The sequence below is a fragment of the Gallus gallus genome, chromosome 2 (assembly GCF_016699485.2).
Source record: "Gallus gallus isolate bGalGal1 chromosome 2, bGalGal1.mat.broiler.GRCg7b, whole genome shotgun sequence".
NCBI lineage: Eukaryota > Metazoa > Chordata > Aves > Galliformes > Phasianidae > Gallus > Gallus gallus.
The window spans coordinates 46,883,360-46,896,842 of record NC_052533.1 but is presented as its reverse complement, the minus strand read 5'-3'; the positions used below and the strand labels follow the sequence as shown (position 1 = coordinate 46,896,842).

At 46.5% G+C, this 13,483-nt stretch overlaps 1 protein-coding gene across 12 annotated transcripts in view; it reads left to right on the top strand.

Annotated features, from left to right (window-relative positions):
* The first annotated feature begins 1,548 nt into the window (after positions 1-1,548).
* The window catches only part of SEPTIN7 (septin 7), a 72,872-nt gene continuing 60,937 nt past the window's right edge, over positions 1,549-13,483 (top strand). For 4 of the 12 annotated variants that reach the window (XM_046923804.1, XM_046923798.1, XM_015281549.4 and 1 more), the window contains exon 1: positions 1,549-1,997. In XM_046923804.1, the coding sequence (XP_046779760.1) occupies positions 1,994-1,997 (4 nt within the window). In that variant the 5' untranslated portion in view covers positions 1,549-1,993. Of the gene's footprint in view, positions 2,289-3,603; positions 3,606-4,342; positions 5,477-8,118; positions 8,346-9,170; positions 9,173-13,483 lie in introns of those variants that run through there. The other 8 variants (XM_040683079.2, XM_040683063.2, XM_015281548.4 and 5 more) reach the window with 7 other exon arrangements.

Below are 13,483 nucleotides of genomic sequence, written 5' to 3'. Positions count from 1 at the left end.
TGTAAGACGCTGGATGATTAAGAATTGGATGGAAATCAGAAAGAACCAAGGACTGTCTTAGACTCATCATAGTTGCTCTTTTCTGCCTTGCTGTGGCTCTACCTACACAAGTACTGCTTTAACAACATGCCCACTTCAGCCACTGAAATGGAACTTTCTACTTTCATCCTTCCAGTACCACATCGTGCTCTTAAAGTGTACCCTTAATAATAGTAGAAATGAAATATATCACAGGCACAATAAATTCAGCGTGTTTCCCTTTTCGCTGAGTACTTTTACTCGAGAAATGCACTGTCTTGTGAGAAAGAAAAGCCAAAGAACAGACCATGCTCAGAAATCCCAAACACAAAAGGGGTGTAAGGTTTCAGATCACACATCATAAATACAGGTATCCAGCATTTTCAGTGTGGGCATAAAACATCCAGGAGTTTAAACGGCTCCAAAGAGATGTCCCAGGTATGAAAGTACAACACAACAGCGAGGTCTGCAGTTGAACAGGAATGGCAGAAGTCAGTTTTTTTTTCTGCTTCTTCTGGTGTGCCCCTTTTCCAGCACCGCTTCTTCACCATGGCTGAGCTCCACACGGGTGGAGGCGGTACTTAGAGGCACCTATTTGGGGTGCCAGGGCTATACTACACCAAGCACTACATTGTAGCAGTGTGATTTTCAGGGTGTAGGAAGGGTTTTATCTGGCATCGGTCAGAGGTACTTTTAAATAACTTTTCACCCACTGCTGGGACGTGTGCACCAACGTATCCCCCGCCGTTGGACACAAGGGCAGACTTTGGACCTATCTGACGGGTCCTGACGGCGGAAGAGATGAATGATTTAGCAGCTCTTTCAACTTCAGTCTCGGCGACCAGCTTGCCTCACAAAAATCCCCCCTTACACTGGGTAGGCGGAACCCTCTGTGCCGACTGGGAGTCCCCGGTCCACAGGGCAGCGTGGCTGCCGCCCGGCCAGAAACCACCCGCCCTTCTTCCCGCGGCGGGAAGCGGCTGTGCCCGCCCGTGCGAGAGGAGGGAGGCGGCAGCGCCGTGAGTGAGTTGGAACCTGTGGACTGGACTACGCGCTTTATTGCGAGGAGGACGGATCTGCGGAGTAGAGAGCCCGCATCCAGCCCTCTCCTCAGCCGGTGCTAGGCAGGACTCCGAGCGAGGGTGCGGCGGGGAGATAGAGAGATGTGCCCAAGGAGCAGCTCCGGGTACCGCTCTCCCGCCCGCCTCTCCTGCGCCACCCGCGTGAACGGGCGAGCGGAGGGAGCGTAGGCACCTCAGCGCCCAGTGCGCTTCGCAGTCCGCGCTTGGAGTAACGGCGTTCAGCGAATAGTCCCAGAAAAAGGAGGGGAATCGTAGCCTCCTCACCCGACCCGTCAAAGCCGCCACCCATCTTTGTTGCGGGCAAACCCCGCGGCTCGCCGACGCGGCTTTGGCGTTCCGGCGTGTGCCCGGTTCCAAAATGGCCGCCGAGCGGACCCTTTTTCTCTGACACAGGACGCGGCGAAGAGGGGGCGGGCGGGGAGGAAATAGCAGCCGAGCTTCGCGCCGCGAGAGGCGGGGGCAAGGAAAGAGACGTGGGGAGCGGCGGCGAGCGCCCTGCAAAGCCCCACGCTGAGTCGAGGGGCCGAGCCGGAAGCCGCCGGCGCTGCGTGTTGGGAGAGGCGGGCAGGGGCCGTGCGAGCGGGCGTGTGAGGCGGCGGCGAGGGACGGAGGAGGAGGAGGCGGCGCTGGGAGCGCGGAGACGCGTCGAGCCGAGCCGAGCCGTTAAGCGCGTCCGGCCGCCAGCGCGCGTAGGCGCCGTGTGGAAGAGCCGCGGCCCCTCGGCGGAATCGGCGTAGAGGGCGTTGGAGAGTCGGCGGGGCAGAGGCGCGCCGCGGCGGCGGTAGCGGCGCGCGGGAGGCGGAGGAGAAGGAGGGGGCAGCTCGGTCCGCGCCGCCGCGGCGGAGGGAGGGCAGCGAGCCGCAGCCCAGCGCCTGCAGCGCACTGCCAGCGCCATGGGTGAGTCTCCAACCCGGGGCCGAGGCGCGGGGCCGTGACAGCGCGAGGCGGCGGGCGGGGGCTCGGTGGCGGCGCGGGGGCTGCGGGCGGCCGGCCGGGAGCGGGGCAGAGCGGAGCGGCCCCACCGCGGGGCCCCCGGCCCGGCGCCCCCCGCCCTCGCTGCCGCCTTAGAGCTGGCTTCGGCCCCGCGCCGCCGCCCGCGCTCCCCTCCTCCACGCGCTCACTTCCTGCCCGGCCGAAATTGTATAATGTATTAATGGGGCTGCGCGAGAAAGCGAAAATGCCGGAGAGGTTCTGCTCCCTCCTTTCTCTCCCCCTTTCCTTTTTTCCTTTTTTTCTTTCTTTTTTTTTTTTTTCTTTCCCCTTCTCTCTACCCACCCTCCCCGCTCCCTCCTCCCCTTTTCTCCTTTTGCGCCCAAATTTGGGAGGGAGGAATTCGCTGCAGGAATTAAAGCAGCGCTGAAATATGCAGGAGAGGAGCGGGTGGGACCGATACCGCCGCGCCGCGAGGAGGAGGAGGAAGAAGAGAAGAGGAGGAAGGGCCGCGTGCGGACGGATGCTTGGGGCGAGCCCGCTGCCCGCCGCTTCCACGGGCCCTGCCCGGATCCCGCTGCCTGTCGGCTTCGCTGCAGCCGCCCGCCCGTGGCGGCACGGGCTGAGTGAGGCCTCCGGAGCTCGCGGGGTCTCTCCCGTAACGCCGCGATGCTCCGTGGCCCTGGGAGCGGGTGGCCTGGAGAAGGCAGCCCTGCTCGTTTCACCGCGCTGCTCTCGGCTTCAGAGGGACCGGTTGGGTGCAGATGTAATTCTGTAGCACGGCAGCGTTCAAGAATCTTCTGCACGCAGTTCGTGTGCCACCTCCTGCTGACGAAACGCGGGTAGCAGGAGGTTGTCAGGAGAGGCTGCTTGGGATGGCTTCTTGCGGCCAAGGGAATCCCTCTTTGCTTGATGCTGGCTGTAGGTTACTTGCCACGGAAGAAATGCTTCCGTGTGCAGAAATACCGACCGCTTATATTAATATTGAGACCAAAAGAAGATCAGCTTGAGCATGTGCAGCCTCAGCTCCCTTGAAAGTTACGTGGGCCATAGCTTCAGATCTTAACTGAAAGCCAAACCATGCCTTCTCATGCAGATTTTTATTTATTTATTTGTTTTTGTAGCAGCACCTCTTCAGTATTATCATAGAATAGCTTTGTTTGGGAAGGATCATTTGTGTCCTACCCATCTGCTGTGGGTAGGATTACTGTCCACTTGATCAGGCTGCCCAGGGCCCCATTCAAACTGGCTTTGAACACCTCCAGCGATGGGGCATCTGCAGCTTCTCTGGGCAGCCTGTGCCAGCGCCTCACCACCCTCCCAAGTAAAGATGCTTTTCCTAACATCTAGCCTAAATCTCTCCTCTAAGTTTAATGCCATTCCCCCTTGTCCTGTCACAATCAGGCGGTGTAAAAAGTCGCTCTTCTTCCTTCTTATAAGTTCCCTTCAAGTACTTAATTTCTGACTAGAACTTTCAGTCAAAATAACATCACCTTACCATCTGAAAGGTTGGCAAACTTGGGAAAATGCAGTTTTGTGTAGCATTAGATATCTTCCATTTGATGGGTAACAGCTGTTTACGAGGCTGGATAGTGATAGGACGAGGGGGAATGGTCTTAAACTGAGACAGGGGAGGTTTAGGTTAGATATTAGGAGGAAGTTTTTCACCCAGAGGGTGGTGACACACTGGAACAGGTTGCCCAAGGAGGTCGTGGATGCCCCATCCCTGCAGGCATTCAAGGCCAGGCTGGATGTGGCTCTGGGCAGCCTGGTCTGGTGGTTGGAGACCCTGCACATAGCAGGGAGGTTGAAACTCAATGATCATTGTGGTCCTTTTCAACCCAGGCCATTCTATGATTCTATGGTGGCTTAGTTTGCAGAGCTTGCCGTGTTCTGTGAGTTTGCCAGCAGCTCTGTCTGGTGAGCATAATAATGTTATCTCCTTCTGGTTTCAGATGGCAGGGTTTTTTTTCTTGTAGCTGACATGTGAATAGCAGGGACCAATAACTAGAATTTTTCCTTAGGAGGGCAGTTCTCAAAGACATTGCTTTAAAGGTTGATAACTGCATGGTCCATGTAGAAATTGGAATTGAAATGCAGGAACATCCCCTGCTCCTCACTGATTGCTGCTGTGGAGAAAGGCTCGCTCTGTAGTCATAGTGAAATTGAAGGAGATGTACTGAAAACCATATGTAGCAGTGTGTGTGTTGATAATAACTCGGAGCATTTCCTTCAGTTTACCCACAAGGACAAGTGACTTGTCACAGCTAAAATGGTGCTCTGGATGTATACTCAATATGACAAACAGTTGTGTCTGTATGTATGGATAAAAGATCACTGTTTGTCTTAAGCAGAGATAAAGGATCAGATTTAGAATTTTTGTAAGCAAAAGCACAATAGATTTTGCTTTGTTTTGTTTTTCCTGAGAAGTGTGTCTAAACACAGGCAATAGTTGTCTCTTTCCTTTTTTCCCTTACTGGTAGGTATCTTCCTTGCTCTCTTTCAATGGGCCAGGCTGCTCGTACTTCTTAGTTTTCAGTAACTTCCTCAGCGCTTTGTTGTTCTTGTTTTTAATGCCACCTTAACGTATGCATTAAGAAAACAAATAGTTATAAAACAAAACGGCTGAAGATCCAAACCACATTTTAAGGACAGTCAGCAATGGAAAAATGTACCTTGGAGAGGGCGTAGGAGAGAGGCTTCTTCTCAGAACTGCATAGCGAGGTTCATCTTTAGCATTAACATGTTGCCAGACTGTTCACTTAACCTGTCTAGACCAGGAGTGGGTATGTATGAGTGATGTTCTGTTTGCTCTGGGTTGGTTTTCTTGCTCCTGGAATGAGCCAGTTAATTGCAAATGTGTTCACTGTAATTAGAATGGCATTTAGTCACCATTTAAGTAGTTTAGTTAAGTCTCATTTAAGTTAGTAATTCAAATTCAGGGTAGTGTTAATCTCTAGGCGGACACAAGCTGTCCTTACAGAGGGATGCAAGCCTTGAGCTGATGTTTACAAGATGTATGGCAGAGGTGGGGATGGTGACACGGGTGGAATGAGGAGGTTTCTCAACAACAAGAGCTAGAAACTCTGCTCACAGAAACCAATACCTTCCTGCTTACCTTGTCAGGGCCAATTCTGCATATGTCAGTGGTGAGTCAAATTAGACTTCTTTCTTGCCCTGAGTTTAATCATAGCATCGTGATAGTTCTGTAACGTCATCAAGCAACTCTCCTGTTCTGGTTTTCTTATTAGTAAAGAATCCAATCAGCTGCCCTGCAAAACCAGTGATTCACTGCCTTAGTTGAACATGGCTGTTTAGATGCTGTATGTTGTAACATTATGACATTCCTTGCGTCACAGTTAACGATGGAATAGTAACCAACAGGCTCATAAGCATCTTAGAAGACAGTATGTGTCCACTGTCCGCTGGCAGAGTTTGTGCTAGAGGTAGATAAAACTTGTGCCTGACTGGCCCTTGTTCTGATATGCGTCCTGCATTCCCTTCCCACAAAAGCAGCTTACTTTTCTTCTGCTTTTTGTGTGTGAGCACCGCTCCGTGCTTGTCAGCGTGCCTTCCACACACACGGGTCGTGTGCCCATTCGACCTCACACACAGCAGGGCGTTGGGTCGGTGGACTTCAGGAAACCCCTTGTGGCAAAATTGTGCCTTAGTGGCTCTGTCTTATTTACAGACTGCTTTCTGTGTGGCCATTTTTAGGCCACGTTTCCATAAATTAACAAACAAACAAACAAAAAAAACTGTTCAAAATGCAATTGCAAATTATTTTGGAAGTGGTGTTGCAGAACAATAACACTGTGGGTGTTGCATAAGCTTATTAGCTTGTGAGTGTAACCAAACTGTAACTGAGTTTGCTCTTAGTAGCATAAAGAGATATAAAAAATGAGTTTTTACTCAATGGTGACAATCACTTCTCAAGATGTAGGTTCTTAAGTGCTTTCTGTCCATTTCAAACTGAAATGTTGCGTGCGTGTTCTTCCTTCTTTATCTGAGTAGCAAAGAAGCTGGGACTTAAAGGCAGGGGGTGGAATGTTTAAAACATAAGGAGATTTCTCTTTCCTTTGACCCCTATAGCTTTAGGAGGATCAATATTAAGATAGAGCGTACTTTAGTGTCAACATTTTTAAAAGAGGGCTTTCTAAGTAGAAAGGTTGCATTGTAATCACGAAAGATGAGAGATCGGAAGAAACAAAAAATAAATGACTTAATAGTCTTCTTTCATTTGACCACAAAAGAAGCCCGAGGAATGACACTGGTTCAGAATCGCCTTCTGTTGGATGAGAATATCACATACGAAGCTTTTAATTCTTTTTTTGTTTTGGTGCTTTGGGGCAAAGTATGATAGGAGCAATGACGAGAAAGAGAAACGCAGGGTAGTTACTTGTTCTCTTTACAGGCCTTGTTAACAGTGCTGGTGAGCAGCAGTGTGTTGCACTTCAGAGTAGCAGTTTATCAGATTTCAATCAAAATAGTTGTCTTATGTGTAGGACGCAGTCCATCGTAGAGTAGTATTATTACAGCAGACCTTTCAGAGGGGCAGCCTGTCATGGATGGCAAAACTGCTGGTGTGACATTTGTCTGGAGAAGCATTGTGAGTCAGTGGGGTTGGCAGCCAAATTTCAGATGGCATGAATGTTGGTAGGGGTGCCAGTGGTAGTCACTACATGATGGGCAGGCAGTGATTAGAAGGATGTATGAACTACTACCTCTTTTTATTTCTCGTGCACCTTAAGAGAGTGTTCATATAATGATTCAGGTCAAACTTGAAATAATGTGAAACTTAACCTACTGAGATGATCAGGATTGTTGGGATTACTTAAAGTAATGTTTGACAGAAATCTTAACTGATACCTTTTCTAGCCTTGGCCAGGTGGAATGTTCTGGGCTTTCTAATGTGAAATAGTTCTACTAGAGTTTGCAGTGAGTTTTAGGACTCCCAGCCATAATTTCAAACAATATCCTTCCCTTTCCCTTTAGTTCCCTTTTTAAATACTTTTATCATAGGACTCCATGGCTTACACTTGTGTAACTGGACTGCAGTTGAAAGAAACTTTCACAATTGTATATTTATCTCTTGTGCTTTGTGTTACCTCTGGTGTTCATATAATTGGTATGACTAGATGAGCTTGCAGTTGCAAATGGAAGTCAACCGTAGCGTAGTTTTTGGTTAGATATCTGAGGTGATCTGACTTTGTTCTCTAGCTGAATAATTACCCAGGTTCACATGAGGGAAGCCTAAGCTCACCCTAGTGGTATAGTTGCTAATCAAATCTATTGGCAATAGTTTGAAAGGAAGCAGTTGGGCTGTTTTCCCTGCCTGTGCAGCAGTGCCTCGTAATCATTGACGGAGCCTGGCTTATGGGAATTGCCTGTTTGGTGTTCTTTCTTCCCCATTATTTTTTTGTTTCCCATCAGTTGAGTTCCCTGAAACTTTGGTATTGTGGGGGGGATGGAAGCGATGGCAGCCTCGTGGTACTATGACTAGCATTAGGGCTTTCTTGAGTGATGTGCAAAGCAAAGGCCCTGACTGATGGTGAATGCAGAGAATACTGTAGTGCAGTGGGCCTTGTAGTCCTGACTAGGTTCTACTGTGCTGATATCTTAACTAAATTAAGATACTGGCATTAACTGTCGTGTTGTCAAAACCAGTAGTTGGAGGTATTAGCAGCTGCTGCTGGAGAAAAGTAATTTTTCTGGAAGCTTTCTGGCAGCAGGGATTTTTCTCATTGTATGATCTTGCCAATGTTCCCTGTAGGTTTTTTTTTTCCCTTTCAAACAAGAATGCAAAACTTGGAGTTTATGACTCAGAATTTGACTTCTGGATTGCTGGCTTAAGTGTAATTGAGTGGTTTCAAGTTTGGGGCAGTGAAAATTTCTAAAGTAGGATGAGTCCAAGAAAACATAAGGAAATAAACAGATTTTCTTTCCCTGCCTCTAGAAGAACAAAAAGCTTCCTAATTGCAGTTAGTAAAGGTATACTAATAAACCAAGAGATTCAAGATTAAATTAACTTCCTGTTGGGAGGCGTTGCCAGATGGTGTGAAATTAAGGTCAGAGTAATCTCATGATCACAGGCAACGGGGAGACATTCTGTTGCCTTCTGTTTTTATTCTTTTAGCACGTAGTTCATTGAGAACTTTCAGGAAGGAGTAGCCTTCGCACTGCTGCAGCGCTATTTACGGGAGCTCGCAGTCATCTCTGCTGTTTAGCTCTGCCAAGTATTGACTTTGGTGCTCTGATTTGCAATTCTGTGGACATCTGCAAACCTGCAAGAGCAGCAGAAGGATCCTGCAGTTTGTAAGTAATGGCGGGCAGCGCTTTAAAGAGACTAGGGTGAAAGCTAGAGGATGTGGTTGTCTGTGCCTTCTTTATAGGTTGTGAGGTCGAGGGCTTTGAACATGTAGGAACATCCTTCTAAATCACTTAAAGGAAGAATGCCTTAAAAATGCTGCAAGTACAAACAAATGCTCCAGACTAGATCCTTGAAGGGAGGAGAAGGTGGGAATGTTGAGCCCCCATTCTATAAGCAGTTGTTCCTTACAAGCAGTTTTGTTAGAAAGTGAGTTTTTCAGCTAGTTGGTGTTTGTTCCTTTTAGGTGTTTAACAGGGCATCTGTAAAAGGTCTTCAAGATTTGTTGTACTCTGAATCCTTGAACAGTTTTCAGTAAGTAAATTCAAAATTATATCAGTACTTTATGTGTATCAAGTTAATGCTATGTGAGTGTTAAGGCTTGGTAATGCAGGGAAGGGAGACTGAGGTTTTGTTTGTCCAGATGGATGCAAGAATTGATTTTGGAGAAGACTTTGAAAGAGGTTAGGATTCAGCTTCTCCAAAGAAGCATCAGTGAATGGCCTGAGTTGGTTGTGGAATGTTTCTTCTGCCCCTAGCTTTGTGCCTTTGGCATCCTGCCTTGCGGTATGCCTGCAAGGGATCCAGGATCCCCTTTGATCAGGGTGACTGTTCCACTACGTTCAATTCTTGTTCACTGTGGGTAGCAAAAATGATCCTGGGTTTCTTGTTCTCTTGATTTGTGTTCCTAGTGGTGGATCTTGGCCATAGGGTAGTGGCAGCCAGGTGTGGAGTTCCCACTCTAACTGAGCATTGCTAACGGTGCAGCATAGCTGTCACTTGGTATACATATTGGGCTGTGTTAATGCAGTCTTCACAGCCAGCTTTGTTACTAATGCCTGAAGTTCAAGTAGTTGGGAAGCTGAGAAACCAGCAGTTTTGATGGTGTTGATTACCAGGACGGAGCTGTGGCTTTAGCCTGTGTAGTCTTCAGCTCTGCACCTGAAGGAAGTAGGCTGCTGGTGGCACAGGAGCCATCAAATGGTTTGAAAGACGTATGTGGTGATAGCTCAGTTGAATATACATTCGTTGACATGGAATAAGTGAAAGCAAAACTGTGGGTTTCTAGCTGCTTACTCATAATTACAATTCATCTATGATATACCAATTATATATTGTAATAATCTGAAAATTTATCATTGAGGTTTAATGTTATCAGCGTGGGCCATTCTTGTGTCAGATTGCTTCCCCAAGGGTTGCAGTAGTAGGAGATCATGAGGACAACCATTTTACTTACAGTCCTTCTTACACAGCAATTAACAATGGGACCTATCTTTCCGTGGTATCTCTCCAGCCTAAAAAACAGATGGTTCAGAACAGTGTCAACAGCCTCCCATGTCTCAAACTTGCAACGTCTGAGCTTAGCACATGGGCTGTTTCTATGGATTGCCATCGCTCTTTAAAAGAGCACCCAATTCTTACTTCGATCTCTTAGGTCTCATTAGAGTTCTTTGTATTATAAATACAGAACTCCTTAGGCAGTGTGGAAATAGTTTAAAAAATAAAACCCTGAAAATACTGATGGTTTCAGAACTTCCTGGGGTACTTTTCTGAATTAGTTTGAGGCACCTTGTAGAAGAAATGTTGAAATGTAAAGATAAGCACCATTTTAGAGTATCATGAAAATTCAGCTTGTAATTACAAGTCTCGCTTCTGTCTTTCAGTGTCATTAAAATGTGCTGCAGTGGGAGAAAGGAACGCTTTAGAAAAATACCTGACCCGCTTTAAGTGTGAGATATCACTGATTTCCTCACAAAGATGTTTGAAGTGGTGACCTGTTGGCATCTTGTTAATGATGAGATACCCTCATGTGTTAATTTTTCCCAAGAAATTGCTTGTCTGAGACCAAAGTGTCCATTGCTTTCAGAATACTCAGTTCTCATTGTTCTGGAGTGCTGTTCTGCTGCAGCACAGAAATGCAATAAACCCCGAAAGATGAGTGACAGGGACATATTTCAGAAAGCTTTAGCTCCAAGTGTCTCTGCTGGTGAAGCCCACAGGCCTTCTGCAAGTCAGAACTTGAGGCATTCGGTATAGAAACCAGCGCGGGGGGAAATAAAAGAATATTCAGAAAAACAGATGGCTTCCATATGGGAACAAGTTGCATCCACCATGTAGAAATGTATGGTAAAAGCCCTTCTTCTTAGTTACTTTAAATGAGAATTCCTGGTGTTAACAGAAACGCCGGAGGTGACATACTGTAATTTCTCTCAGGGTTTTGGGGCACTGCGGTGTGTGAGGGTACTGGAGTATTTCTGCAACAGTGAGCTAACTCAGCAGCTTTCCTGCAGCTGCATGCTCAAGAAATTCAAGTAGACGGGCTCGTATTGTTGCACACGTAGTGCAGGGGGCTGCTGTTCCTTGTGTTGTCAACCATATGGCTTCCCCATGAGCCGGGTGGTCTCAGCTCTGAATTTGAGGCATAGAAAAGAGGTGGGCACAAAGTGCACGTTTGCAAATATCTTCTTCTAAGCACCTTTGTTATCATGTGGACAGTCTGGTTGCAGGAATTCCCTCTTCCTGTGAAGCAGACTCCTGTGCTGGGGTAGATGTTACATGCTCTGGCTGTTGCCACTGCTTTGCCCTAAGATTTGGGGCAGGGGAAAGAAGCAATCAATGCTTGCTTTTGTAGAATGAAGCCTATAAACCATGATCTACCACTGCCTGCTGAGTCCTTGTGTAACTGACTGCTCTGTGTGCAGATTCCGAAAGAACACCTAATGTTAGCATACCTGAAGGAACTGAAAACATGTTCAACAGTAACCTCAGGTTAAAAGTATAGCAAAGAAATGAACTTGATACATTACAGCAGTACACTTCCAGGTATTTCCTAACTGTTACTGTGCTTTGTTGCTCCTTCTCCAAAGTTTCCAATGCAAAGTGAGACTCCTGAGGTGGTCTCCCAAGTGAAGCAGTAACCATAAGGGCTGGTTTGTTTCCTTGAAGATGGCTCTTCTCAAACACTGAGCTTAATTGACTTCACAGGAGATGAGACGAGAGCAGTGTGAGGTAAAGCTACCTGGAAGTTCCCACCACCTTGTTGGTCTGTTTGAATTTTTGTTTGGTTGTTTTACATCTCTTTGGGAAACTTTAGAGGCAAAGGATATGACATCTGTGAAACTGAATGCACATCGTTCTCCTTGTTTAGTTTCTTTTCTTTTTTTTCCTGGGAGGTTTTATATATAGGAATCATTCATAGCACTTTCCAAAGTATTCTTCCTTAGCATCTTTTGTCTTCAAGCCTTTGTAAAGAAAAAACATTAAGTGACAGCAAAACTGAGGAGGAGGTCAGAAATGGTGGTAGATAACCGCACACACCATGTGGCTGGTGCTCGGTGTGTAGCTGTTCTGATGCCAGCTCCTCTGGCTCCCTTGACTTCCTCTTTGTGCAAGTTTCCTTGCCTTCTGTGTTGCATCCTATAGTTGTCTGCTTGACGGCTGGCATTATTTTTTTTATTATAAATATATATATTTAATTAGGTGAGTTAAGTTTTAGTAGCATTCTTGTTAGATCACTTTTGCTTTTCTTTGAGGTTTTCCACCTTTCCATGTGGTCGCGTTGCCTATAGCTCAATGGATGGATTGTGCTGTCTACTCTTCATGATTTTTTGCACTGCAAAATCTTTTTACTCTTAGGATTTGCATGTGTTTAATGCTGTTAATAAAGCGGATGATAGTGATGATAGCAGAAGAAAAGAGAGAGCCTACAGCCAGCTAACGTCACTGGTGCTGACTCAGTGACTGCGTCCCGTGAGGTTTTGAGGAACAGTTTGAATTGCAACTGCAGTCGCTTGGATCAGTGATTGAAGTTACTGATTATTGACTTAATCAGCTTGCTCCTAGAGACTGAAAGAGATCCTGGCTTCTTAATAGTGCTTACACATTGAAAGAAGTTTGTCTTCTGGGTCCTTTTTGAGGAGTTTTAATTTTTTCTAATACAAGCAAGACCCCAAGTTCATACTTGCAAGCCAAGTACTCTTTTTACTAAATAAGATTTTTTTTATAGGTGTCTTTTATCTGCAGGTGATGCCTGCTTGAGGGACTAGAGGTGCTGATTGCCTGTCCATCTGCACTAGATTTCTGCTATGCAGATCATGGCAGATGTTATTGACTCAGCAGGTGTTTGGTTTTAGTAGTAGAAGGAAAAACAACTTTGTAAATGATCAGCGTAAGTTTAGGTTTACAGTTGTAGCTGATGAATTTCCTTCTTCCCCCTCCCTTTCCCCAGCTTTTTAAATTCGGCATTCGTTTTAGAAGTATATTGAGTATATCTTGAAGTTTGTAAAAGCAAAGTTAAGGTACTCTCTATTGTGTAAAAGAAAAACAAACAAAACAAGTGCTGTAGGCACCTGGGAGCATCGCTGCCCTAAATACTGCTACCTAGAGCTCCTGTTCCAAGAACAGCTGTCAATTGCAGAAGGTGTGCAGTTAGTGTTGGCCTCTGGGATGTGGCAAGGCAAGGTAGGGGTATGTATTGGTTGTATACTTTATGAAGGCTGGAGAAAATGTAGGCTTTATCAACCTGTGGCAAGCTTTTAGGGATTGTGAAGCTCCAAAGCCCTGTTTTAATGGAAAAAAACTGATGGGAAAGATCAGTATTTCCGCCAGTGTCGATCTGCTTTTCTGTTTTATCCTTTCCTTCTCTCCGATTCTCTTCATTAATACTTGCCATTGAATGGGTTGGGTCATAAATCCTTGAAATTTTTCATAACATCCCATGCCAGGCTGCTGGTTCCTGCCAGCACCCAGCAGCTGCACTTACCATGCAGACGGACTCTGAGCTACGCTCCAAGGCTGCACACAGCAGAGGCAAAAATGGCTTTAGCTCACCTTGGACTTGCATCTCTCCTTGATAAGAGGGTACACTGCTTCATCAAGTAGTGGACCTTATGCCAGTTGTCTTTTGGCCTGGATGGTATTTCCTGAAGATTGACTTTTTTTTTCATGGATATGATCAGCACAGAATAAAGAGAGATGTAAATTGCAGAGAGTTGGCAATAACAGAGACGGTAGGCAGACTTGGCAGATGACAAGGAGATTAGGATTTCTTAATTGTCGTTGTTTGTAAAAAAGCTTCCTCAGGTAC